Source organism: Alligator mississippiensis, chromosome 4, assembly GCF_030867095.1.
Source record: "Alligator mississippiensis isolate rAllMis1 chromosome 4, rAllMis1, whole genome shotgun sequence".
In the NCBI taxonomy this organism is placed as follows: Eukaryota; Metazoa; Chordata; order Crocodylia; family Alligatoridae; genus Alligator; species Alligator mississippiensis.
Genome location: NC_081827.1, coordinates 162,084,652 through 162,111,534, shown reverse-complemented (window position 1 = coordinate 162,111,534; position 26,883 = coordinate 162,084,652). Strand labels below are relative to the sequence as shown.

The window sequence follows — 26,883 nt, the reverse complement described above, 5'->3', positions numbered from 1 at the left end:
AGTGTGTTGCTCAGCGGGTACTCTAATCTTGCTCTTTTTGCCATGTTCCTCCTTGCTTTCCTCCCCCCACTGCTGATTGGCAGAGGGGCCCTGGCAGCCCTGCTGCGTGCTGCTGATCAGCCAGGAGGCAAAAACCTCAGCATATTTAAAATGGCAGTTTTTGCCTCCTAGCTGATCTGTGGCAAGTGGGGTTATTGGGGCCCCTGTGCCAATCCACAGGGGGGGGGGGGGGGGGGGGGCACTGCAAAAAGAACAAGATTACAGGAGCTGCAGTGTAGTGTGCTTCTGCTGTGATTTAGCTGGGTCCCTATTCATAAGCTCTGATCCACTTAGGGAAGTGATGGTGTACGACTAACTTCCTCTGTTCTGAATCTTCCCCCTTTTGTCTTGAAGAAATGCAAGGCGACCCTGATATGCACGAAACGAACTCCAACCTACAAAGGCAACATGGGTGCAGGGTCTTTTAATTACCTTTTAATGATATTTGCTTGCCTCTTGTTCTGCAACTTCAGGATGTGGGCTACTACAGGTTTGCCTTAGCACTTTCTGTATGGTGTTTTGGCTGGATACTTTTCAACATGCTGCTTTTTAGCTGTCTTGGTGTTTCTGCTCTATGCCGCAGGCTCTCATGCCTGCAGTGATGCACAGTTCAATATGCCTGTACATTTACCCTTGAGGTGGTGCTCACCTGGCCTTGTATTGTTTATGTTCTGTAGTTTGTTTCTAGTTTGTTCTTTCCTAAGTACTGCAACCTCCTCCCCCTGTTTAGCAGCAAGCCTGCCTAAATAGCTGGCACTTTTGTGTGAGCTTTCTGATTGGTCTTCAGGATATGAGGTGACGTCTAGCTGTCTTGTTGTCAGAAGAATGCTTGCTTGCAATCCGTGCAGCAGAGGTGTGTCCATACCCAATGGTGACAGAAAGCCCCGTATGTTCTGGACTAATACAACTTGGTCATTTGAATACACAGTTTCTGGGAGAGGGAAGTTTGTTTTTATACCTAAAAAAAAATATATTTCTGCATTTGCCATCCATATGTGAGAGGGCTTCCCACATCAGACGCTTAACGTGAGAAGAGCCTACATGGAGCAATCCTTCCCTGCCCTCATCCCTGCCAAGCTCCTGGTTTCATCATGAGGCAATAGGCAAGAGTAGCAGCAGGTGCAGACAGTGTATCCTGGAGGGCAAGACATTCTGGGAAGAGGAGTTCTTGAGAGTGGCAATGAAGTTTCACCGCTGCTGTGGGGGGAGCTTGTCTCCAACTTTTGCTTCTGAAATCCATGTTGAAAGACAAAAAAGAATCTGATTTTGGCAGCAAAGAAATAGGGTCAATTCCCTCTCTTCCCCACAGTAGTGACCTCCACTACTGCTCTACAAAACTGATTCCCATAATGTTTTGTACTCCATGCCACAGACTGCCTGTGCCAGTTTTCTCTTGCAGCTAGAAAGCACCCCCTTCCCATCCTTCTGGTGCCTTAAGGTGGCATCCAATTACCTACCTTGAATTATGTTACTGTCCCTACAATTAAGATCCAATTGCTTTATCCTCAGAAAGGTGGTAGACCAAGGGCAGGCAAAATACGGCTTGCAGGCTGCATCTGGTCTGCTAGGCAACTTTTCATCTGGCCTGCGGGCAGGTGCCTACCGGTTCACTGTATCCAGCCTGCCCATGGGCTGTCCCTGTTGTGCTCTCATGGGGCTGAAGCCCATTCGCTCCTGGGTGGGAATGCAGCAGGTACTACCCCCACTTGCCTACAGGATGGCCCTGACCCTGGCCCCACAAGTAGGGAAGCGGCAGTGGGCAGGGGAAGTGGTGGTGGAGGGTAGGGAGGATGGGAAGGCAACAGGTAGGCTAAGGGAAGTGGGGCCAGCGAGTGAGCAGGAAGGTAAGGAAGTGGCGGGGGAAGGGTTGGGGTGGGAGTGGTGGTGGTGGGCAGGAGTGCAGGGCCAATGTCAGGGAACCCAAGGCAAGGTGGCAGGGGTGTGGGGTCCACCTGGCTCTATCACGTGGTGCTTGCAGGCACTTCCTGGGTTCTCTGCTCGAGCCATGCACCTCTGGGGGAAGCCCCATGTGATGGAGTCAGCGGCCTGGCCCCACTCAGTACGTGCATGGTGGGGAACTCCGTGATATAGAGCTGGGCTGTCTCTGCCCCTCTCCCTGCTGCCCTGGCTGAGCCCCATGATCTGCACCACTGGCTTTGTTACACAGGGCTTCCCCTGGTACCATTGGGCTCAGGCATGTGAGCCCTGCATGATGGACCCTGTGCCCCAGCCATGTGCAGTCCTGGGGCTTGCCGGGACCATATACATCCGGGGGGCTCAACCTGTTGCTGTCACTGGTGGCAGGGGCTGTGTGCAATGGGAGGGGGCATGTTTGTAGGGGGGACCTCCTTACATAACCCCCCATAAGTGCAACATCCCTCCCCTCCCCCCCTGCTCCAATATACAAGAATAAGATTTTATCTTGAGCTATTATGCAGTCACCTCCGTGTGTGTGTGTGTGAGTGTGCACGTGCCGCCCCCCCCCCCCCCCGACACAAATCTTTTTTTTTTAATAAAATCAAAATATCTACAACAATATGTTTGACTTTTTTTGGTATATAATTTTTTTTGCTGGTTCCAAGATGGCAAACTCCCTTCCCAAAATGAGTAGTTTTGGGGGCAAGGGGAGGGATGTCCGGTGGCAAAGGTCAGGGGATTAGGGGATGGGGCAGCTGTCAAGGGGCTGGGCTACCCTTACAACCCTCTCCAGCTTGCCAAAACTCATTAAGTGGTCCTCCAGCCAAAATAATTGCCTACCCCTGTGGTGGACTCTCATATAGCTTTAGCGTTTTCCTGCACTGTGCAAACGAACCACAAAAATGCAGACTTACAGCCCCTTTCCAGAGGGGAGGGGAGCATTCCATTCTCATGCTACATTGCTCAAGGGAAGGAGGAGTCTCTCTAACTCCCATTTGTTTCCTTTAACAGGAACACAGTGGATCCACTGTCCCATCCATTCTGAATAGGATGCAGACCAACCAAACCCCTCCCACTTACAACAAAACCAACAAGTTCACTTCTGGATTTCAAAACATAGTAGATGCATATGGCATTGGAACTTACCGGGAGATAAATCCAGGTAAATGCACAACCTGCTCGGTTTGTTCTGCTGCCTTGTTTATAAACAACTTAGGATTCCTGACTTGGTGCTTTGGTCTCTACTGCTAGGCAAAGTCCTGTGTTGGACTCGCCTAACTCTGCAAAAAGAGAGTGCGGGCTCCTGTTTCTCTGCAACTGAATTGTAAAATGCTCACTAACACTATTTAGTATGTAGAGATACAGTGGCTTTGTGAACTACTTGGAATATGGCTTGCAAGTGAGCGGTGTTATGAGTGGAAAATAATTATCCTAATCCAAAAGGACTGAGGTGAAATACGACGCGTGGATTTCTTTGCTTTTGAGGTCATTTCTGGGTGTTCGTTGCATTTAGTGAACCAGTTTAGTTTCAACTTGTCAGATGTTTTAATACCAGTTTGAGGTAATTGTATCCAGTGGGAATATTTATTCCAGACAATCGGTTTTTTTTCATGTTTATTTAGATCAGGGGTGGCCAAAATGACTGATCTGGCCAGCAGCCAGATTCCATTTCTCTATATTCCTGGCTCCTTGCAGCACTGACAGCCTGGTCTGGAGCAGGGGCAGAACCATGATTCCCTGCTTGCATGACCCTGCCCAGAGCGCACAGGCTACAAATCGTGGCTCTGCCCTGGCTCCAGAGCAAGCTGCCCCCATTGCAAGTTTCCAGCAGCTCCAGAGTAGCCCCCTTCTCTGGTCTGTTGCATGCACTACTGCTCTGGCTGCAGCTGGTCTCTTTGGCAACCCCAACCTTGAGCTTTCCTGCACAGCTGTGTCTGGGGTCTCCATGGAGACTGGCCTCAGCCATGTGCAGGGGTGGCTGGGAAATGGAGTCCCCTGCTGACCGGATGCAGCCCACAGGCCAGACTTTGCTTTTCCCTGATCTAGATCAAGTGCAGTGGAAGACTATGATGCTATTTTGAGGGTTACTTTGTGCTGAATTCCTAGTACTTGCCCTCCTTCTAGCAAAACTTACTACTACTATAACTTTACTTACATTTTTCTATGTTCCCTGTGTAAGCTAGCTGGCTTTACCTGGCACTAGCTGTCTGCTGTATCTTTTGTAGGAAGGGTAAACAATAACAAGTTTGGCTTCTCTTTCTCTATGAGCTTTATTGTTACAACATATGCCAAAGGTGCAGGTCAGGAAACTGATATTTCTAAAATTTTCACACACTCTCCTCTGTCTTTTTAGCAAACCAGCCCTATAGCATCAGAATCTGATGTCAGCCAAAGTGTTGTGGGAGATGAACATTATGCCATGGTGCTCAAACCTGGTTTAACAGTCTCATTTCCAGCAAAGAAACATTCCCTGGATGCTAAACCAATGGTAATAGATTACAAAGCAGGGAAAGCCTCCCTACCTGCTGTTCAGTAGATTTCCTGAAGAGGCAAAAGCTGAAATGCTGTGTGTGATCAACCTTATCAGAAAGCTGTTGTATGCTATGACTTTTATACTTGCCTCAGTGTGTGATTTCAAGGTAAATTATTCTGATGTGCCTGGTCTGCATATAAGCTGATGGCCTTTACAGGAATTCTGGCCCACAAAACACAGGCTTAAGGCATGGGTGGGTGAAGCAGTGAAAAATATAAGGAAAAATGTAGGACTTTGACATGGAGTGTTAAGAGATACTTGGTTACTGCCTGCCAGCTAGGATTAGTTGGGGATTAAAGGGGGGAAAAAAATTAGAGGATCATAGAAAAGCAATGCTGGAGGGCACTTCATGAGGTCATCTTGTCTAGCCCCTTGCTTAAGGCAAGGTAATCTCTGAGCACTCGGCCAAATCCGATCAGTCTCAAGTTTCCTTACATACGTGGATGAACTCTACCTGTCTCAAGAAGTTTATGGGCTGACAAGAGGTAAGGCACTGCTGGACCTGGTACTGGCCAAAGGGGATGATCTAATTAACAACCTAAGGATTGAAGGGAAGCTGGATGACTGACCATGAGTTGATCACTTTCACTATCCGTTGAAAAGCTGGTAAACCAGCCAGCAATGCAGTAGTCCTTGACTTCAGGAAAGCTGACTTTCATAAGCTCAGGAGGATTGTTCTTGAGGCCCTGACAGGCCATGATATTACAGGCAGGGGAGTTCATGATAAGTGGTTGCTCCTTAAGGAAGCAATCCTAGAAGCACAAGGGGAGTCCATCCCAACCCATGGGATAGGTGGTAAAAGGGCTCAACAACCCCCTTGGCTCAACAGGGTACTCATGGACCTTTTATGTCTAAAAAGAGAAGCTTATAAAGGATGGAAGACAGGAAACAACACCAAGGAGGAACATTCTGCACTGGTCTGCACCTGTAGGGAGTGGACTAGGAAAGCCAAGGCTGCAACTGAACTTCAACTGGCTACATGAATCAAGGACAAGAAAAAGTCTTTCTTCAGATATGTGGAGAGTCGAAAGAAAAACAAAGGCAACTTTGGACCCCTGCAAAACCAGTTGGGGCAGCTGACTGCCAACTCCCAGGAAAAAGCCAATCTGCTTAATGATTACTTTGCACTTACAGGCTCAATAATGCTAGATTCACTAGCACCACAACTGAAAGAGACTTGGGGGTCATGATTGACCACAAGATGAACATGAGCTACCAGTGCGATACCACAGCTGGCAAGGTGAACAAAACTCTGGCTTGCATCTACTGATGAATCTTGAGCAAGACCCAGGATGTCATCCTCCCGCTGTACTCGGCCTTGGTGAGGACACAGCTGGAGTACTGCATCCAATTCTGGGCTCCACAATTCAGGAAGGACGTGGAGAAGCTTGAAAGAGTCCAGAGGAGAGCCACACACATGATCAGGGGGCAAGAGAACAGACGTTATGAAGAGATGCTGCGAGTTATGGGACTCTTCAGCCTGGAGAAGCGCAGGCTCAGGGGTGACTTGGTGGCAGCCTATAAGTAGCTAAGGGGTGTGCATCAGGATCTGGGGGAACACCTGTTCACCAGAGTGCCCAAAGAGATGCCAAGGTCCCACGGTCACAAACTCCTCCAAGACCATTTTAGGCTGGACATAAGGAAAAACTTCTTTACTGTCTGAGTCCCCAAAGCTTGGAACAGACTCCCCACAGAGGTGGTGCCTAGCACCTACTCTGGATACTTTAAAGAAATACTTGGATGCTTATCTTGCCGTGATCCTTTGACCCTAGCTAACTTGCTGCCCCTTGGGCAGGGGGCTGGACCTGATGATCTTACAAGCCCCGTTCCAGCCCTTATGTCTATGAAATCTGTGAAAATAAACCATCCTAGCCAAGTGTCTGTCCAGTCTGCTCTTGAAAACTTCCAAGGATGGAGACTCTACAATTTCTCTAGCTGGCCTGTTCCAGTGCTTGACCACCCTGCTAGTCAGAAAGTTCCTCCTAATCTCCTACCTAAACTTCCTCTGCTGAAGCTTGAGGTCATTGTTTCTAGTCCTGTCCCCTATGGTTATGGAAAAAAGCCAATCTCCATCCTCTGCAATTGCCCGTCAGGTATTTGAAGACTGTTATCAAATCCTCCCCTTCAGTCTTCTATTCTCCAGGCTAAATAACCTTAGTTCTTTCAACTTTTCCTCATGAGTCACAACTCCCAGGCCCCTAATAATTTCTGTTGCTCTCTGCTGCACTTCTCCCAAACTCTCCACATCCTTCTTGAAGCACAGGATCCAAAACTTGTGGATGTATTGGTGGAGTGGAATAAATTGGTGCTAAGAGTTAAATCTGAGGCTGGTCAGCATCACAAAGGATGTGCATGTTTCACTTGAAATTTAGTTTAAATGTTGCAGGAAGCTGACTTCCACACATGAGCAGAGGTGCTCTTTATTATTAGTCCCATGTCTCTAACGTAGTTCCCTTTCAATATCTGCAGTGTAGATTTGGCCTGTTCAGAAATTTTGTATGATTTTAAGAATTGTACTGCTAATGGAATAACTAGAAATAGAGAGATGCTCAGCTATGTGTTCAGATTTTTACCACGTGCTGCTCTCTCTTCCTTACCTTCCAGCTCCGTATACAATTATCACTTTCCCCTTTCTGTTTGCTGTGATGTTTGGAGACTTTGGCCATGGAATCCTGATGACACTAATAGCTATGTGGATGGTGCTTAGGGAAAGTCGCATTTTGTCACAGAAGAATGACAATGAGGTAAAGGCTTGGGTCTAGCTCGGCTTTTAAAGGAAAGCTGAGAGACCTGATTGTATTTTCCCTGTAGTGTTGCTAATATTAGTTCTTTTGGGTTTTTTTTCATTTTCAGACTTTTAAGAACATGAACAAACTGAGTAATAAACTAAAGCCTCTAGACCTCAAAATGAGTATTGTCCCTTCTCAGAATAGTGGGTTCCTTTTACTTTGCATTTTAAACGTTTGGACTAAGTTACTCAGAAAAAGAGCATGGTTTGGCAGTTAACCGATGAGGTCTTGTCTCCTGCAGTGCTGGTTGAGTCATGGGTGAAACCTGATTTGCAGGCTAGTTCCTGGCTTGCATCTACCTCCCTACAATTTGAGTGATTGTCTTCTTGGGGCCTGGACAGGGTGACAAGTCAGGATTCAGATGCTTTTTAGAGTTTGAACAAAACTGGCAGAGTGTTGCCACAGCATCTGCTTAGCTCCGCTCCTGAGCAAATATTTCTCAGCTGATGTTCACTTCAAAATATGGATGTCAAAAGGTTTTTCCCCCTCCTCCTGCAGGCTAGAAGATGTCATAGATTAATATTCTTCATGGGACTGACTAGCTGGCCAGCCTCTGTGTTCCAGCTGTTACCCCCCTTGCAGTTGTAATCACTGCATTCTTAACCCATGCCATGGAAACGAGGCTTGGTGGTTTTTCTAGAATTGGCTGGTTTCAGACTCTGCTACTTTGGATAGACTAATTAATGTTTTGTTAGTACCCACGGACAACTACTTTTTTTTAAACAAACAGATGTTCAGCATGATTTTTAGTGGTCGCTACATCATTCTGCTAATGGGAATGTTCTCCACTTACACTGGCCTCATCTACAACGACTGCTTCTCCAAAGCACTTAACATGTTTGGCTCATCATGGAGCGTCCGGCCAATGTTTACCAATGCCAATTGGACGTAAGTAATTGGATGCTTGAAAAATAAGTGGAGGGCCAAACTTTGTATACTAAAATCCATTTGTCCAGGGCTTGTAAGAGAATCGTAGTGTAGTGAGGAGCACGCTGTTTTTTGCTGTGTGTTTTTTACATAAACTACAGAGCTTAAGATGGAAAGCAGCTTAAACTAGGAACCAGTTGGCTGTTCTTCACCTTGCTTCTCCATCATTTCCTTACATGCATCATTAAAAATGTATGGAAGGATGGCAATTCCTGGTAGTGCATTTCACAAGCATGCTAATTTCTAGCAGTCTCCCTCTGTGCCTTGTCAAAACACATTTGAATTAGTGAGGCTTCACCTGGGACTGGAGCAGCATGACACACATACTGATTTCCATTGATAGATTCCCCAAGTACATAGTGGGGTGGGGGCCAATGAGGGGTGGGGACAGTATAGTTAACTGAACCAAGTCACACTTCCCTTCTATGTGCAGGGAATGTGCCAGGTTATCCTTGTGTATTTCTTTTTAAGAACTGCTTAAAAAGGAATTGAGCTTGATTTTTGTATATTGGTATCCAAACAGAGATGAGCTACTTCACCGTGCCCCTGTCCTGCAGCTGGATCCTGCAGTTCCTGGGGTCTTTGGTGGGCCATATCCCTTTGGCATTGACCCAGTAAGAGTTCTTTCTAATATTGTCTTCAAAATATATGCTCTTTGTATGTATGTGACAAGTATCTGTTTGGTACCTTGTTAAACCATAAAGGGCTCTGTTTTTATGTAGCAAACTCAGTACAGTAACATTTAGAAATGTACCGTACTCCATTTAAGTGCCTAGGTTTAGAACTGGAAAGAAGAGCTATATTCTTTCCCTAAGTTAGGTACTTATCCAAATACAATGTAAACAGTGTTCTGTGTGTGTATAGTAGCATTAGTACTGTGGTATTTGCAGTCCTGAAACTCACTAGTTCTTATTTTAAAGAATATTAATGCTGCATTTACTTCCATACCATACTCATCTTTTATCCAAAAATGAGCCCCCCAAAATTGGGGTACGTATTAAATGGGAAAACTGATTTTTCTGCCAAGAACAGAAGCATGGAGATGCATTAAGATGCTGCTTTTCCTTCTCTTCCCTCCAGCAGCTGCATGGAGGAAGGGGCAGATCCAGGCGTGGTGGGGAGCAGTGGTGCAGTCACTCTGCTTCGATTCTTTCTCCACTCAACACTTTAAAACCAGCAGCATAGCAGCAGCAGTGACATTTTTATTCAGGCAGTGTCGGGGTCTATGGATGACATAGCTTATCACAGTCTACCTGACTCCCATGAATTGTTTTTTGCTGCTCATTGTTAAAAACCATCTCTCCTGTTAATGGTCTTGGATGTTCCACTAATCAAGCTATCTTTTCTTTGGCAGTCTTGCTGTCTGTTAACTACCTCTGGTCTTTTCTCCTATTTCACAGTCCTACAGACTGTTTTTAGCTCTTCTTAAAATCTACTGCCACTCATGGAGCCCACTTTAGCAGCAGCTAGTTTCAGCTTTTGGCTGAACAGTTAAGAGCTGCTGACACTAACTATAAAAGAGTTAACACTGTAGCTTTGGCCTGAGCAGGAAGGGGAGGGTAGGTGAGCTGAAGATTAGGCTCTGTCCTTGTTCAGTGCAGCCATTAATGTAGAACAGTCTTTTTTGGGAAGATGAAATTAAGGGAAAAAAATGGTGTCTTAGGGGCATGCAGTATGCGAGGAAAATATGGTGGTTCATTTGGAGCTGCTATTATGAGCCTTGAAAACAAGGACAGCCTGTCATGCTGTAAGTTCTGTGGTATTAACAGTCCCCACACCAACTAGCTCCCATTCTTAATCTTTAAATAGTTTGTTTCAGGTTGCTTTTACAAGCCTTGAAAATGAGAGGAAGGAAAACATCTCTTTGGCAGCTGTTTCCTATTTGCTGTTTCTGGGACAATTAAGAGTTCACTTAGTTACTAGTTAAAACTATTAGGGCTCATGAAACTAATAAAATCTGCAGTACAAGTATTACCCCACTGCAGAGTTTGGTTTTTTTCATGTGCAGCAACGCACATGTAGATGCTGCCCTGGCTGGCTGGGGCACAGGGTACTTCAGCACAGGGCTAGCCAGCAGGCAGCCCCCACACTGAAGCACCCTTGTGCCCCAGCCAGTTTCTCCACAGCACATGGAGCCTGGTTGGAGCAGCCCTGGCTAGCAGGCTTGCTCCTTGAGTCCCCTGCCAGACTGAGCTGTTCCAATTTGCCTCCACATACTGCTCATGAATAAACTCTGGAGCAGTAAGCATTAATCACACGTGTATATATGCCCTGTGTGTGTTTAGTGTGTCTTGTTACTTTTATCTGTTCCCTAAGTCTGTTAGTGCTTGATAGCTTTTGCTGTTTTAATATAAGCAAATGCTAATTCAGTTCACCTCTGACTGTCTCTTTCACATGGTAATTCTGACTGAACTGATGTTTGTGACCAGATTTGGAATATCGCCAGCAACAAACTGACCTTCCTCAACTCCTTTAAGATGAAGATGTCTGTGATTCTCGGCGTTATCCACATGCTTTTTGGTGTCACGCTCAGCCTTCTCAACCACATGTGAGTGTGCTGTATCGTCTTTTCACTAAGAGAAGTGGAGACTTCCTCTTTTTGTAGAAGACTTAAGAGTAGACTCTCACTTGGATAGGCACTCACATTTGAGGTTTTATGTCTTTTAAAGCTTGCCCCATGGCACATGCTCTTAAGGTGCAGGGAATTGCAATAAGGTATTTCAGCACACTACAAATAGCTAACCGTTTATTTCTATTCCACTGTGAGTGTATTTGCCTGTCAATTGTTTCTCTCTCAAATCTTTTATTTATTTATTTAAAGATTTAACTATAAAAATGCAGCACTTTTTTTTTTTTTTAAGTGTTCCTCCTTTAAAAGCTAGCCTTACTCTTAGTCTGCATTGTGCCTCTCTAATATCAATAGAACTTAAGGGTGTCTTAACATACTCACAGATGCAATTCTTTTTCTCCGTAGTTACTTCAGGAAGCCACTGAATATCTACCTGGGGTTTATTCCTGAGATAATTTTCATGTTGTCTTTGTTCGGCTACCTCGTTATCCTCATTTTCTACAAGTGGACTGCCTATGATGCTCATACCTCAAAGGATGCACCAAGTCTTCTAATCCATTTCATCAACATGTTTCTCTTCTCCTATGCTGATCCTAGTAATAAGATGCTTTATAAAGGGCAGGTATGTGGCAGTTCTGAGCTGATACAAAGCAGTTAGTGTCTCCAGTGTTGAAGCCTTCCACTCAAATGCTGGACATAAATCCAACTTGCTGGAATGTTTCAGGTTGAGGCATTCTAAGGTGCTGGAGATACTTCTTGCATGAGGATCCTTTTCACTCCTGAGTTAGCAATGCAGCAAGTGAAAACCAGAATATGGCATAATTCTTCTGAGCAGGGTACCTTTTAAAACCTGACTCATTTAGAAAGGCCTGAGCTTTCATAGGCCACAGCCTATTTTGTTAGATGCTTTTGAATGTAGAGGTGTACCGATGCATCAGTCCAGTATCGGATCGGCATCGATATTATAAAGAAAATTGTCTGTATCAGAAGGTGGCCTGATGTGGCCGATAAATGGCCCGTACATGTGTGTAGCCCAGCGCAGCATGTAGGCAATGAGGAGCACAGCCAGGCAGCTTGGAGAGCTGCATGCAGCTGGTAAGCCTGTGGTGGACAGGGAGGTGGGAGGTAGTGGGGCTGGGGAGAGTGCTGTCTAACCAGGGTGGGGTGGGCGCAGGACAGAGCCGTGGCTCATCCAGGGAGCTCGGGGGGGGTAGGGGGGCAGCTCCTGCTGCTGTGCACACCCCAGGAGGGTGTGGGGGGGCATGTGCCACCCGTATCTGCACAGGGTGGGATGGGCTGCAGCTGCAGGCTGGGGTTGGGGCTGCGTTGGGCTCTTGCCGGTGTGGGGGGGCTGGGCTGGGCTCTGCTGTGCTGTGTTCAGAGTGGCTGGTGGTGCTGGGAGGGCAGCCTGGGGGGGGGCCCACGGTGAATTTTAGGGTTGTTGGAGCCCCTTCCCCTGTAGCCCCGCCCCCAGCAACTGTTACTGCCTGCTCCAAGCACGGCCCGGCCCGGTCCAGCCCAGCCACGCTGCTGGGAAGAGCCCTGTGCAGCCCAGCCCCAGTCCACAGCAGCAGCTGCCCTGCCCTCTGCAGATCCAGGGCCTACACACCCCCCACATGCCCACCCAGGGTATGCACAGCAACAGAAAACCGCCACCCCACACCCCCCAGATGAGCTGAGGCTTCATCCCGCACCCTGCCCCACTCCCTCCCTCACTGTGGGGTCCTTGATCTGCTCCACCATGCACCTTCTCTTCCCCCTCCTTCCATCACAACAGACTTACGAGCTGCACGCAGTTCTCCATGCTGTATCGGAAATTGGATTGCTATTGGCCAATATGCCTCCTTAAAAATCGACTATCATTATCGGCCCCAAAAATCTCTATTGGGGCACGCCTGTTTGAATGAATTCAGCTTTAAGGTGCCACCCTGTCCTGCTCTGCCTGACTTCAGACTAATGCAGCTAACTTCCTCTCTACTTGTAATTGTCCTAAAAAGGGGGAACCATAACTTCAGGAGGAATTTAAATCTGAATGTCATTATCACTTGCCCCCAAACAATCTGGGTTCTCTGTTAACCAGAAGGCAGCAGAAAATCTTTGTGTGTGCCAATAGCATTGTGCCCTCTAACACAGGTAAGACACTTATTCAGGATAAATGAGTGAGAGAGTGCCATCTGCCCAACTGCTGCTCCCTGTAAAACCACTTACATTTTTCCTAGAGGTCTCCACTCCACTACAAGTGGTGACCTTACATCTCCCTCCTGATTGCATTCAGGTTGGATGAGAAACAAACCTGGGCATAATGCAGCTGTAGGCAAACAGAAAGCACAGGCCAGTCTGCTGTTGTGGGAAACAGTAGGTGGGTATAACTGATACAGATATTGTTAGGGTGTAGATAACTCCAGAAATGTTTGTACTGTGGAGCTAGTAGTTTTTAAATGAGACTTGTATCAGACTTGTATAAGAAAATAATTGGCTGCAATTGAGTTGCAGGTTAAATTATCTGAGACCTTCTTCCACAGCAAGGACTTCAGAGCTTCCTGGTGGTGATCGCATTTCTCTGTGTGCCCTGGATGCTGGTAGTTAAGCCCCTCGTCCTTCGCCGTCAGTATTTATGGAGAAAGCATTTGGTGGGTGACTCTTTTATGTGTTTGTTTTTGTTTTAAGATTATTGGTTCTAAAGATGTAAGCTCCTTCCTGATCTTAGAAACATAGGTTCATGCTCTGACCTGTACACATGTGCATAAAGACAAGTGGTCAGTAAAATGTACAAGCTGTTGCCTGTCTCTGATTTGAATCTTGCATTGAATCTACTTTAGAAAATATAAATACTGATTGTGTGCTAAAAAAAAATACACCTTTCTGGGGCTCTTGGTCTGTGCAGGAGTACAGAATCCCTTGATTCTGTGCCTTTCCTGGGGTGCCAGAGTGCAGAAGCAGAGATGTAGCAAGTTGCCCAGCAGTATTGAGCAGCCTAACTAAAACTATGTGGATATGAAAATAAACTAATCTTTGCTTGTGAATGCAAGCCCTTCATTTAGAAGATCTTTTGTTTCATTTCTGGTTATATAACTGTACTAAAATAGTTCATATAAAAAGTCTGGAACCTGACACACTTGTACTGAGAGTGCTTGAAAATTCCCTTTGCATGTGTGGCAGACATCTGTTAGGATATTAAACCCATCGAAGTATGATACAGTTAAAGACACTCCCTCTCCCTTCTCTGACCATCTTTCATCCTCCCATGTCCCCTCCATTCGTCTCCCTTTTTCTCTTTTGTTTTTCTTCCTCCTCCCTCTTTTTTCTTCCATTCACTATCAGGAAGGGCAATCCGTGGAGGGCCAAGTCAGCACAGTCCAGAACGAGCAGGCACTAGAAGCAGCAGCGGCTGCAACAGTGAGTGCATTTAAAATCGTGTGATGCATTTAAAGTTGGGGAGGTATTAAAGCACACACAATTATCCAGAGGATTTGGAATGTATCTGCACTTTCTGTAAATGATGAGAGCATCTCTAGCAGGTGGGACCAGTCTTTGTCTCCAGAATATAAATTCCAATAACCTCAGTATAATTGTGATGATACATTCCAAACTAGTTGTACACAAATGCAAGATTACCATGAAGCAACTGCAGAATGCGAAAACATTACACTGAAGCAGTTCCAGTGATATCCTACCCCACAAAAGCGACACGAGGATGCCTTGTCTCTGTAGCTTCCCAGAAAAATGTCCTTGGTTTTCATGTTCTTGGAAGTTTTTATAAAAAGGGTTGTTTTCTATTCGAAGCGTTTTTGTTTACATTCCATATTCCCAAAAATCATGTTTCAGTGATGTTCTCCCAGCACCTTCACATCAGCAGTTCAAAATTTTTGTCTGCTTTTTGGAGTTGGGGGTTGGGGGAGGGAAAGGGACTAGGATCTGATGTTACAATAAAAATGGCTGTGTGCAGACAAGGTTGTCAGTAGCAGCTGTCTACAACTGCTTATGTGAAATCAGTATACTGCCCTCCATGGCGAAAGCCTACTGCCAGCCAGTGCCGAGTGACAGAGCTTTCATAGCTCTGTCCCTTCCCCAGAAGGGCATGTACAAAATTATTTATCCAACTCAAAGTAAAAAAAAAAGTGTTTTGTTTTGTTTTTTTAAAGCAAAGAGATTTAAATTATGTACAGATATTCTGGATGGTATTAGCCTTTCAACAAAGGTATTCAGTGACAAGTTTGAATTGGGTGTAAAGTTTCTTAGATACCAGCAAGTGCTCCCTTAACAGATCTTTCTTAAACTGCCTGAAAAAGGCATGCAGGAGCGCTGAGAAATAGATATTTTTCAGGTCTCCAAGCTGTTTAATAAGATAGGGGCACAAAAAATCTTCTGTGTAAGAAGCTATAATAATTCCGAGGATCTGACCTAGAGGAGAGATATTAGCCATGTGTGACTGAAAGCTCTGTGCTTCTCTTCTAACCCATAAATATACATTTTGGAGCAATTAAAAATGTAGTGTAAATAACACTGCCTTAATATTCACTGTTGGTAACTTGTAACATTTCAGTGCCAGTCCAAAAACAGAAACAACTCAAAGCCCAGAGATAAATATAAGCTTTATCATTCTCACATAGAAGTGTACTATTTACTGTGTAATATATGTCTGTTTCACTTTCAACATTGTTTTCTGTTCCTTTACGAACATAACATCTCTGATTTTGTTGTTGTTGTGTTTTTTGTGTTTTGTTTTGTGTTTTGGAGTCTGAAATGAATTCAACAAATGTTTTTAGCGTCAAGTTTTACAGCTGGTCCATCTGCATTATAAAATTCATGAAGACAAACTGGGCTTTCAAGATCATCCAGTTATAATATATGCAATCTCTTAATAAGCATTCATAAGCTATTCCATCAGGATACTGGAGATAAGAATTATTAAAGTAAACATGGAGGAAGCCAAGTTTTAAACTTTTTTTTTTTTTACATAGTCATTTGGAAACTACAGAATTCAATATTTGAATTTAAAAATCATCTTGTCTTCATTCTATACTCCTGATATAACACAGAAGTTGTATGCCAGGTTTTATCACAAGCAGAGCATTTTGAAGTCACACCCTTGTGGTCTGTCAGGCTTAAAGTTCTGAATGTATAATGTTGTGTTTTAGACTGACAGTGTTTCACCCAATGTTACTGGCAGCTCTTGAATAAAAATAATGGAAGTCTGCCTACAGTATATGCATGTTGGTGCAGGCTATTTTAAATCCTGAAAATATGGCTATGTGCAAGGCATGCTTTCATTGTGCCTCTGGACTTCGCTTACAATGCACACAAGCAGTGCTGGAAGACTGTCAAACAGTGAATGTGCTGTGCATCATGTATTAGTGGGATTAAGAAATGTGCAACAGATTTTATAGAACTGAAGAATGAAAACACTTAAGTGAAGTGGCTCTAGCTTGGCTAAACCACTCAAAACCAAGTGAAGTTGAACAATCTGGTATTTAAGTATTGCCTTCTATATTTGAGAAAGAACAAAAACACAGCTGAGTTTCTTGTGTCAAATGCCTATAAAAGGAATCATCTCTGCAGTCCTGAACTTCCACGTAAAGGAAGGTCTGATTCTTTTCCTTGTGTGTGGCTTTAGTATGCCTGGCAAAAATTGGTGTGGGCTGAGCATGTGTGTGTGTTTTAGTGTCAGATAATGGCAAATGCTAGAAGAAAATCTCATGACTCACTTCATGTAGAGTAGCAGTTGCATTTTTGTCAGTTTCCAAGGGGTTTGCCCACCAGTTGTTGGAAATGTAACCGCTGTTTGTAGTTTTGGAGAAAATATGGCTTTTGATGAAAGGTGAAATTATGTTTTGTAAAGAGTTGTTGTTCAAATTGGTTATATAACTTTTCTGTTTCAGATCCAGCAGGAATATGCTTCTTTCTCACCCAAGCTGGAAGATCTGTAAAATCGAAGCTTGTGGAAAATAGTTGTGCCATTGAACTTTTTAATGTGGAATTTTTTTTTTTTCTGGAAGTTGGTCCTGCTTCATGGAGATGTGTTAAGTACCTATTTGCACTAAATTCTAAACAGCATTCTGCTTTTTCTTTTTATGCATGTATTAGGGAACTCACAACTTTGGTGGCATCCGGGTGGGTAATGGACCCACTGAAGAAGACGCAGAGATCATTCAACATGACCAGCTCTCTACCCATTCTGAGGAAGGGGAGGAGGTGAGTGTCTGACACTTGCTCAGGACAGTAAAGTTGGCACTCTGGGGATGATTTACTAGCTTCCAAGCTCTTAAATTTCCATAGCAGTGCTGACAGTAAAACAGTAGAAATTCAAGGCCTGTTCTAATAACAACCTTTTACACACTACTCTCTGGTCATCTTTGACTCTTATTTCTTGTTAAAAGAGCAGGAGTCTCATGATGGGCCAGCTCTGTATCCCCATAGGGCATCTGAAAATATGGACAGTTGCCACAGACTTGTTTTTCCCTTAGAAAAAGCAGGTGTGGGCAACCCCCTTCTTCCCCTTTGGTGTTATATAGTACTTGGATTTATATTAACTGGTTATATTTCTTGAGTCCTAAATCTCTCTTGTTTCAAATTCTTGTGGGCTGTTAACACATCTCAACTGCCCTGCCTTACCTGTTGCCCAAGAGGTGGACAAAAAGGGAAAGCTAGCTTGTTTATCTTGGACATCCTGATGCCTCCCTAGTAGCTGTGCATTACAATGCTTGTTAAGTGCTTCCACTTGAAGAATAAATCCTTAATTGTACTCTTGACTAATGATGTGACTGATGGGACACTGCACTAAATGTAAACTTGTGTTTTCAAGCCTGCGGAGGATGAGGTGGTAAGATTACAGTCAGCTTTGCATTCATGTGTATCTGGAACATTTTTCATGGGTGGTAAATCATCTCCTGAGTTAATATAATTCTTTGTCATAGCATCTTGTTTTTCCAAAAGACCTAGCCATTAATGCATCACAGACCTGTTTCTAATACTTCATGCAGTATCTCCATTCAAAGAAACCCTGAATTTATTTCATCTGTCTAGCATACATTTGCTTTGTCTCTCAACTACAAATATTTCCCAGTTGACCTGCACAGCTGTGCATCAAAGATCAACTAGTGACTTCTTCTAAATCTGTATAATATTGAAGTGGTTGGAGAAGCAAGTTTCTCTGTCTGATACGTAGTTGTATCTGTTTGGTCAATGGGAATGTTTGGATTTTTTTGCAAACTGCTTATAGATTTTTTGTTTGTTTGTTTGTTTGTTTTCTAGCTATCATCTAGCTTAATGTTACCAGCTACCATGAAATAAATTCGGCAAAATATTGAAACATATCAAATTGGAGTTGCTGATAACCAGGGAATCAATATTTTTGTTTATTCTCTCTCAAGGAGGGTTTTTAGGAGAAGAATTGCTCATTCTTGAATACTAGTAGTTGGAAGAGTCAGAAATATAATATACTCTTTGGAGAGCAGACCATTTAAATCTAACCAGTCTCTGCACTCCTTGCTATCAAAAGACCCATATTCTTCATGTTCCTTCCTCCTTTTCCTACTCCTCGAGTAGGTACTCTTGGTCACTCTTTGGACAGGCTGGCTCTGGTGGCAGGAGCAGGGGCAGGTGGCATCCTTGGAAGCAATAGTTAATGTCTACAAGCAGTTATGCCATTCTTGGGTCTTTGCTGTTAGTGTGCCTGTGCTTGTTGTGTCTTTTGTTCTTTGAATTGTGGGTGTGGATGCAAAAGGCCTTGGTACATATTTCTCCAAGAAGCTTAGCATGCACAAATTGCTAATGAAGGTTTTGCTTATTTCACCATTAACAAGAATTTTCTTCATCTGTGAGGTCAATTCATATGTATAAACAAATGTCAATTCAAAATGGTAGGCTGTATGTAAATGGATGTAAGTCTGCCATCTCCAGTGAGCATTAACACCAACAAAGCTGTAGAATGAAATACTCCTCTGTCATTGCAATATCCATGCTACTCTTTGATTTGTGTTTGTCTTTAGACCCAAAACAAATGGGCACCAGTAATTAATGTTGATAAAAGGATAGAACTTAGTTTTGAGAGTGTAGAGTTGGGTATCTATTGGTCTAACAAACTAAAGTAAGTTGTTCAGCTCATTCAGAATGAGCTACAGAAAAATCTAAGTAAATAAGTGAATAATCTTATGCCCCACACTAACACTTCCTTCAACACTGGACCTAATGGGCCCAACTTCTTTCCTTTTAATCTAGATTCATAATACCAGTAGGTAGGTGCATGAATTGCACTGTAGTTAGAGCAGTATCAGTCCTGTCCATCTGACTGACTTGATTAAGATTAATTGTCATTCTTTTTAGCAGAGTGAAATAAATGTGTGTATATAGGATGTCTCCAGGCATGTTATCTTTAGTTGACTTTTATTAAGTTGCCTTCCTAGTGCGGTAGCATTCTCTGAAATGCTTCTAGTGTTGTGCACAGGACCAGGTAGGCAGGCAGGACTCTGGAGTCTCAATGTGAGGCTAAGATAATGGTGTAGGGAGGAAGGGTTTAGGTTTTGCTGGCTCCTAATTAAATTGCCAATCGAGGATGATTGTTTGTTGGCGGGGTAGCAGGTACAGAGCACCGCCATGCACCACTCCGCACTGTCACCACCTCCCAGGAGCAGGGTGGTGGGGTGAAGCTTGCCCCACCGTCCCCTGCACTGCCACTGCTTCCATTGCTGCTGGTCTCAGCCGCCTGCTGTGCCGCCCCTCCCCACTCCTTGGAGGCAGTGGAGCGCTGCCATGATGGCAGGGATGGAGCAGGGGAGTGAGGCCAGATGGCCTTGCCCCCCCCAGGGGTTCCATCCCCTCTGTCCCATTCCCCCTCCCCGGTCACAGCAGCACTCCTCTGCCTCCAGGGAGCATGGCCTGGAGTTGGGGGAGTGGTGAGGCCAGCAGTGCTGGCCTTGCCCACCCACCCTGTCTCCTCCATCCCCACCATCATGGCAGCACTCTGCACCACCGTCTCCTGTCCGTAACACTCTTGGAACACTGATTGGTTGTTTCAGTAGCCAATCGGAGTGCTCCAATAGTGTTGCAGACAGATACAGACAGACTAAGCCTTTTATTATATTAGAATTAGGAGATCCTCTTGGAATAGGGAAAGCCTGTACAGAAGGGATGGTTTCTACCTGAAAAAAAAATGGTACCGTAACTACTGGCGTGTAACATTAATAAGGTGGTAGAGCGGCATTTAAACTAAAAATGCAGGGGAAAGCCACAGCTTGTGTTGTAAAATAGCACACAATTTGGATTGACTTGCCCTATAAGGGTGAAACTGGAAGAAAAAAAAAAGTGGGGAGCAGGAGGGATAAGAAACAGGATGAAGACTAGCATAAGCAAATGCCTTTAATGAGTAAAAGGTCACATGGGAGTAGCTAACCTGGCAAAAATCAAAAGTATACATGTTTTCATACTTGTGCTAGAAGCCAAAGATCAAAAGTGGGGGAACTTGAATGCTTAGCAGTAAATAATGACATTGACATAATAGGTATCTCTGAAACATGGCGGAATGAGGAAAATCGATGGAATGCTGTAATACCAGGATACAAGTTGTACAGGAACAGTAGAGTAGGTTATACTTGTGGGAGAATGGCATTCTACATCAAAGAATGCATTGAATCAAATAGGGTAGATTTTTCAACTGATAAGAGAAGTACCATAGAATCTTTGTAGATAGAAATCCCAGGTTTCAAGGAGGGGAGTATATTTAGGGATATACTATCCTCCAGCAGCTAGCTAGAAATGCCAAGGGACTTCAACTATCCACGAAGAGACTGGGTCAGTCTAACATCAGGCCCGGGTGCAGAGACCAAATTTCTTGACATTATAAAAGACTGCTTCCTGGAGCAGTTAGTCCTGGAACATACAAGGGTAAAGACCATTCTTGACCTAGTCCTCAGAAGTGCACAGGATTTGGTGCAAAGGGTAAGTGTTACTGAGCCCTTCGGCATTAGTGACCTCAATGCAATTGGGTTTGACATCCATTTAGGAGGGGAAATGAGAAGAAAATCTTGAAACTGCTTAAGAACGTTATATTGGAGGCACAAAGCAAATGCAAATGCATACCACAAATAAAAAAAATGGAAAGTGGATTAAAAGCAAGCAAGCATGGTTTAATGACAGTTGCAGAGGCAATAAGCAGAAAAAAATCTTCTTTCAAAAAGTGGAAGTTAAAACCTAGCGAAGAAAATAAAAAAGAGCATAAACACTGGCAAATTAGATGTAAAACTATAATAAGATAAAATTTTATTGTTACCCTTTGTGTCTCTAAAAAGTTTTTCCTCAAATTCTAAGTATACCAGAAGCCAAAGAGTAGTCAGAAAGTCAGTTGGGCCTTTGAATGGTCAAGGTGTAAAAGGGGTGCTAAAGGATGATGGGTCCATTGCTGAGAAACTAAATGCATTCTTTGCATCTGGCTCCACTATGGAAGATGTTGGGAAGATTTCCTCACCAGATCCACTCCTGTCTCTGGACAAGTTAGTGAAGCTGACCCAAAGTGAAGATTCAGTAGGTGAGGTCGTAGAGGAAATTGATAAACTAAATTATAGCAAATCACTAGGACCGGATGGCATTCACCCTAAGGCCCTGAAGGAGCTCAGATTAGGAATTGCTGAACTTGTACCTATAGTACGCAACCTCTCACTAAAAACAGCCTTGGTACCAGAGGACTGGAGTGTTGCCAGCATGACTCTCATATTTAAAAATAGGCTCTAGAGAGGATGTGGGGAACTACAGGCCAGTGAGCCTAACTTCTGTTCCTGGAAAACTGGTAGAAATTATTTAAAAAAATAAATAAATTCCAGCATGTGGATGGATGTGACTTGTTAACTCCTCCCCAACACATCTTTTTTAAAGGGAAATCAAGCCTCATCAGCCTATTAGAGTTCTTTGAGGGAGGGTGTCAATAAATAGGTGGATTAGGGTGATCCAGTTGACATAGTATGTTTGAACATCAAAGATCATATTTGAACAAGGTCCCCCACCAGAGGCTCATAACAGGGGCGTGCAAAACGGGCCTATTTGGATTTGGCCCGAATTGGGGACAGTGATACGATTCATTGATTTGGATCACTGTCCCCGATTCAATTCAGCTGAATCGCATCTGAAGATTCAATGCTGATTCGGAGAATCGGTGATTCAGCCATAGACACAGCTTTAAATGTTTTTTTCTACATACCTCAAGATACCAGGTGCGGCCCGTTAACACTGTGATGCTGGGGCGGATGGAGGATCCCACAGGAGCGTGGGTGGGGCCCCCCCACATGCTTGGTGGCAAATCCAGAAGTGGACCAGACGTACTTCTGGGTCCACTGGGGGGCCCCCCAGCATTCTCCCCAGATATAGGAGGCACCAGTCACCAAGCTGGGGAGGTACAGAGGAAGGCTCCCTGTGCACTCCCCAGCAGACCTGGAAGTGGATCAGAAGTGCTTCTGGTCTGCTTCCGGGTCTGCTGCCGAGCACGCTGAGGACCCTCCTGTGGGATGCTCCATCCACCCTACCATTGCAATGTTGGTGAGGTGCCTGCTACCTTGAGGTATGTAGAAAAAACATTTAAAGCTGTGTCCATGTCTGAATCGCCGAATCTCTCTGAATCGATTCAGAGGGTTCTGATTTGATTCAGAGATTAAAGGGTCTCCTGATTCAGTTTGGATTCAGAGATTTGGCCACCGAATGGGACTGAATCTCCACTGAATTGAATCAGTGGCCGAAGCTTCGCACAACCCTACCTCTTAAGTATGTTAGATAGTCATGGGATTACAGGGAACATCCACTTGTGGATTAGAAATTGTTTCCAAGATGGAAAGCAAAGAGTGAATATAAGCAATCAGTTTATGATGGGAAGAACTAAGCAGCAGGATCTCCCAGAGATCTGTGTTGGGACCAGTGCTGTTTAACATATTCATAGATGAACTGGAAAAGGGGGCGAGTAACAAGGTGGCCAGGCCAGACTTGCAAATAACACAGAACAGTTCAGAATGGTAAAGATCAAGGCAGACTGTGAGGAACTACAGAAGGATCTGGCATGATTGTTTGAATGGGCAACTAAATGGCAGATGAAAGTCAACGTAGGTAAGTGTGAAGTGATGCACTTGGGCAAAAATAACTCAAGCTATACGTGCACTATGATGGGCTCTATATTAGTTATTATCACGCAAGAAAATAAATTGATGTGGGAGTCATTGTGGAAAGTTCACTAAAAAAACATTTAGCTCAGTGTTCAGCAGACATCAAAAAGGCAAACAATGTTAGGGATTATTAAGAATGGAATTGGGAACAAATGAGAAAGTATCATTATACTCATTTATAAATCGGTGGTGTGTCCATACCTTGAATACTGTGCCCCGTTCTGGTCCCCACACCTCAAAAAGGATATAGAAGAACTAGAGAAGGTCCGGAAAAGGGCAACAAGGATGGTTAGTGACATGGAGGGGGCTTTCATATAAGGAGAGACTAAAGAGGCTAGACCTATTCAGTTTAGAAATGAGATGCTTGAGGGGGGACATGACAAGAGCTTACAAAATACCAAATGGCAAAGAGAAAATAAATTGGAATTATTTACTGCCTCTCAATACAAGAGCTAGGGGTCACAAAATGAAATAAGTAGGTGGTTAGTTTAAAACTAACAGTAAGAAATTCTTTTTCACACAGTGTGTAATTAAAGTGTGAAACTCATTGCCACCAGGTACTATGGAAGGTCATGGTTTAGCTGGGTTCAGAAGGGGATTGGACAAATTCTTGGAGGAAAAAGGGCATCAGTAGCTATTGAGTATGGGAGTTAGGCATACAGCCTCTGAAATCAGAGTTTCCTAGACCTTTAAATGTTGGAGGCTGCAAGTGACAGGAATGGGGCGGTGGGGGTTACCCTGATGATACCCAATTCACTCTCCCTTTCAGCATCTGATCTCTGTGTCTGTGCGATACAGAATACTGGGCAAGATGGACCCATGGTTTGACACGGTAGATGGCAGTCCTTATGTTCTTATGCAGTCCCATACAAGGATAGGAAAGATGCATCAAGACTAGAAAAAATGTGGAGCGGAAAGTAAACTTAAAGTTGTGTTTTCTGAACAACACTTTGGTGGGTAAAAGTCCTGCAGTGGCAGCGGTTTCTGTGTAAATGTCACTGAAGGTGGCTGCCTAGAGTTGTAACATTTAAGGCTGCTGCTTATAGCTGGTGAAATAACGGATGTAATGCAGGTATAGCTGATCACATCTGTATATATAGCACATGCATGCTTTTTTTTTTTTTTTTTTAAAGAAACATGATGAAAAATAACCTGTAAATCTACAGGCACTGTGTTAAAGTTATTCTGTGAGTCCCTTTTTCTCAGACCATAAGGATGATCTCTCCAGTGGCTATTTACTGTTTCTGCCATACAGTGTACTTAATGGTTAAATATTTGTTCTGTTCTGTCTACTTTATACTGATTTCCTGCCTTCAGGGAGTGGATGCTGCTGACCAGGTTTCACAAAAGAAGCATAAACTGGAAAGACTATGATGAGAAGGAGCTGGTCTCTTGACAGCTAGTTTGACTTAGTTGTTTAAAATGTTTACTGTTTTGTCTAAACAGAGGGGCAGCAAGAATAAAAATAGCCTGCTGTGCCCTTTCAGAACATTAATATTGGTGTCTTTAAAATTCTGTATTCCCTTTAACTGTTCTAAGCAGTTTATAGAATGTGAACTAAATGCAAGACACAGTAACAAGCTCTTTCCCAAGTTTCAGGAAACTACTCTGCCCCCTCCGCCCCTTCCCCCCAACACACGCTTTTAAAAATAAAAACCTATATGTTAAAACTAATTAATTACAAGAAAAGGTATACAACATGGGAACTCTGCAGGCAAAATAATGAGGCACAGATGGGATTTTCAAGATAAACTCCTGCATTATTTCTGCTTTCCCAAAAAATAAACTTCTGTCTTGCAGAAAGCTTGTGTAACAGAGGTAAATGTGCAGTATTGGAACCTTGTCTGCCAGTATTGCCCTTGACTTTTTTTAAATTAATTTCAGATTTTTCTCATTCCTGTGAAGAATATAGTACTTGTAGAAATAGATGCGAATGACTAGTGAGTTGAGATGGGAACCATTTCCTCACTAGACAGATTCCTGGCAAAATCCTAGATTGAATGGTAACTTTTTTGTTTGCCATGTTAAATGTATACTTATAATCACTGCAGTATTGAATAATTTTTCAAATTTGTATTGGTAAGATTTTGTAGCAGTTTGCTTCGCTGCAGCTATGAAAAGATTATTTGACAGATGAAATGGATGATCAGTATCCACAGCCAGGAGAAGAAAGTATGAGAGCCTAAACTGTAAACATAGTGCCCTTTGTACTAAGACAGGATAGTAAGCTACTTCTCTTAACTGCCAATCATTGTTTATTATAGCAAGACTTGTAGCAGGTTTCATTTCTTCCTTGCTCTGTTTCTTCTACAGTTTGATTTTGGGGATACTGTAGTTCATCAGGCCATCCATACCATTGAGTTCTGCCTGGGGTGCATCTCCAACACAGCCTCCTACTTGCGCCTTTGGGCTCTGAGCTTGGCCCATGCACGTGAGTATCACTTCCAATGCTGGAAGTTTTGACTAGTGTTAAGAGATCAACCTGGACAAAGGCAGTAGGGAGAAGGCCTGAGCCCACAGGGTATGTGCTTAAGACGAACTGCCCATGTGTGTTGGAGGGGTGGAAATGAAAGGGTGGTGTATTTATGTTGACTTGGCCTTTGGCAGATGTACAAGTAAAGGCATGATGGGATCTAATGTATGATCTCAACAATCATGTTTCCTGCCATACCACACATGCACATTAGGAGGTGTAACTGTGGGATCAAGCATCAGATACCATCATGCCTTATTGCCAGTGCAGGTGGATCATGATCCTGGATTCCCTTTGCACCAGCAAGTAGCAAGCCCCCACAGCAGGGAGCCACATCATCTGATTCAGGCTCCCAGCCTTGCTCCCTCCCCTCCCCTCCCCTTGGGCTGGGAGGCCCAGCCTGGCCACACATTCAATGATGCAATAGGAACCAACCACAAAGTTACTCTACATTTTTGTGTAATAACTTTGTGGCTTATTTCTTGTTTTATCATGCCATTAATTGCATTAACATGTGGCTGGGTAATAACTTAAGACATGATTACCTAATTCATCATGTCTTAAGTATAATGTGTGCCAGGGACCCCTGTGTAACGAGATTTTAGCCTTTGCCCACCTTGTGATCAAATAGCAGTGTTTTACTGTCAATGGATGTTAGGCTGTGCTGTGTAGCCCAAAAGAAAGGGCTCTGTCAGTGACTTGGCAAAATGTGCATAAAATGGAGCAGACCACATCTGCTTTCACTACTTTAACTTGAGACTTGATCTTAGCATGCAGTGCTTCATTTTGATCAGTGTAATATGTCATGTAACTCAAAGGAGCGAGCCACATGCAGCTCATGAGCTGCTCTTAGGCCAACCTGTGATAGTCTGTGTGTGTAGGCAGCATTGCTTTTGTGTATTGTTGTGCTCCTCCTTCCCTCTCCTGACCAGAATTATTACAGAAATTAATGTGGCCCATGGTTTTTCCCTTTGTAAGTTTCCTGTTGGTCTCTGTACAATATGGCAATTATGTTCCAGCTTGAGGTGGCCACCCTGCAGCACAGGTGTCACGTGGTAAGAGGAGCCTGTGTGTGGCATGCTGCAGATTAGGGTTGAAGGGCAGGCAGCACATTGGCAGATAGGGCATAAAGCAGAGCAGTAGATCAGGCAGGGAGCAGCAACTCAGATAAGGAAAAGGGATTGGAGTGGCATTTGGGGAGGGTACAGGGTTAATTTGTAGCACATCTGCTGAAGTTTACCCCCAGTGCTCTAACTTCATTCTTGAAATGTTAATGCCCTGTAGGAAGATACAGGTGTAGGATCTGTGCAAACAATATATTTGAAAGGGAGTTTCATAGCTTTAGAAGGTGTAGGTGGAATTTTTTTTTGCTGAATAGAATGATGGGCTAGTGAGCGGGAGCACTGGCCTTGCAGCTGGTGCTAGGGTTTGGGGTTCAGGTTTTGAAATATGTTTGCCTGCCAGCACCATGTGTTTCTCAAGCAGCCCCAAATGGAACCATG

The 26,883-nt window shown here is 44.0% G+C and overlaps 1 protein-coding gene across 7 annotated transcripts in view; it reads left to right on the top strand.

Annotated features, from left to right (window-relative positions):
- The window catches only part of ATP6V0A1 (ATPase H+ transporting V0 subunit a1), a 61,885-nt gene that overhangs the window by 21,885 nt on the left and 13,117 nt on the right, over positions 1-26,883 (top strand). For 5 of the 7 annotated variants that reach the window (XM_059726909.1, XM_014596271.3, XM_006278575.4 and 2 more), the window contains exons 11-19: positions 2,968-3,118; positions 7,094-7,233; positions 8,009-8,166; positions 8,729-8,819; positions 10,635-10,753; positions 11,180-11,396; positions 13,297-13,404; positions 16,859-16,966; positions 25,222-25,339. In XM_059726909.1, coding sequence (XP_059582892.1) covers positions 2,968-3,118; positions 7,094-7,233; positions 8,009-8,166; positions 8,729-8,819; positions 10,635-10,753; positions 11,180-11,396; positions 13,297-13,404; positions 16,859-16,966; positions 25,222-25,339 — 1,210 coding nt within the window. Of the gene's footprint in view, positions 1-2,967; positions 3,119-7,093; positions 7,234-8,008; positions 8,167-8,728; positions 8,820-10,634; positions 10,754-11,179; positions 11,397-13,296; positions 13,405-14,095; positions 14,171-16,858; positions 16,967-17,576; positions 17,817-25,221; positions 25,340-26,883 lie in introns of those variants that run through there. The other 2 variants (XM_059726911.1, XM_059726910.1) reach the window with 2 other exon arrangements.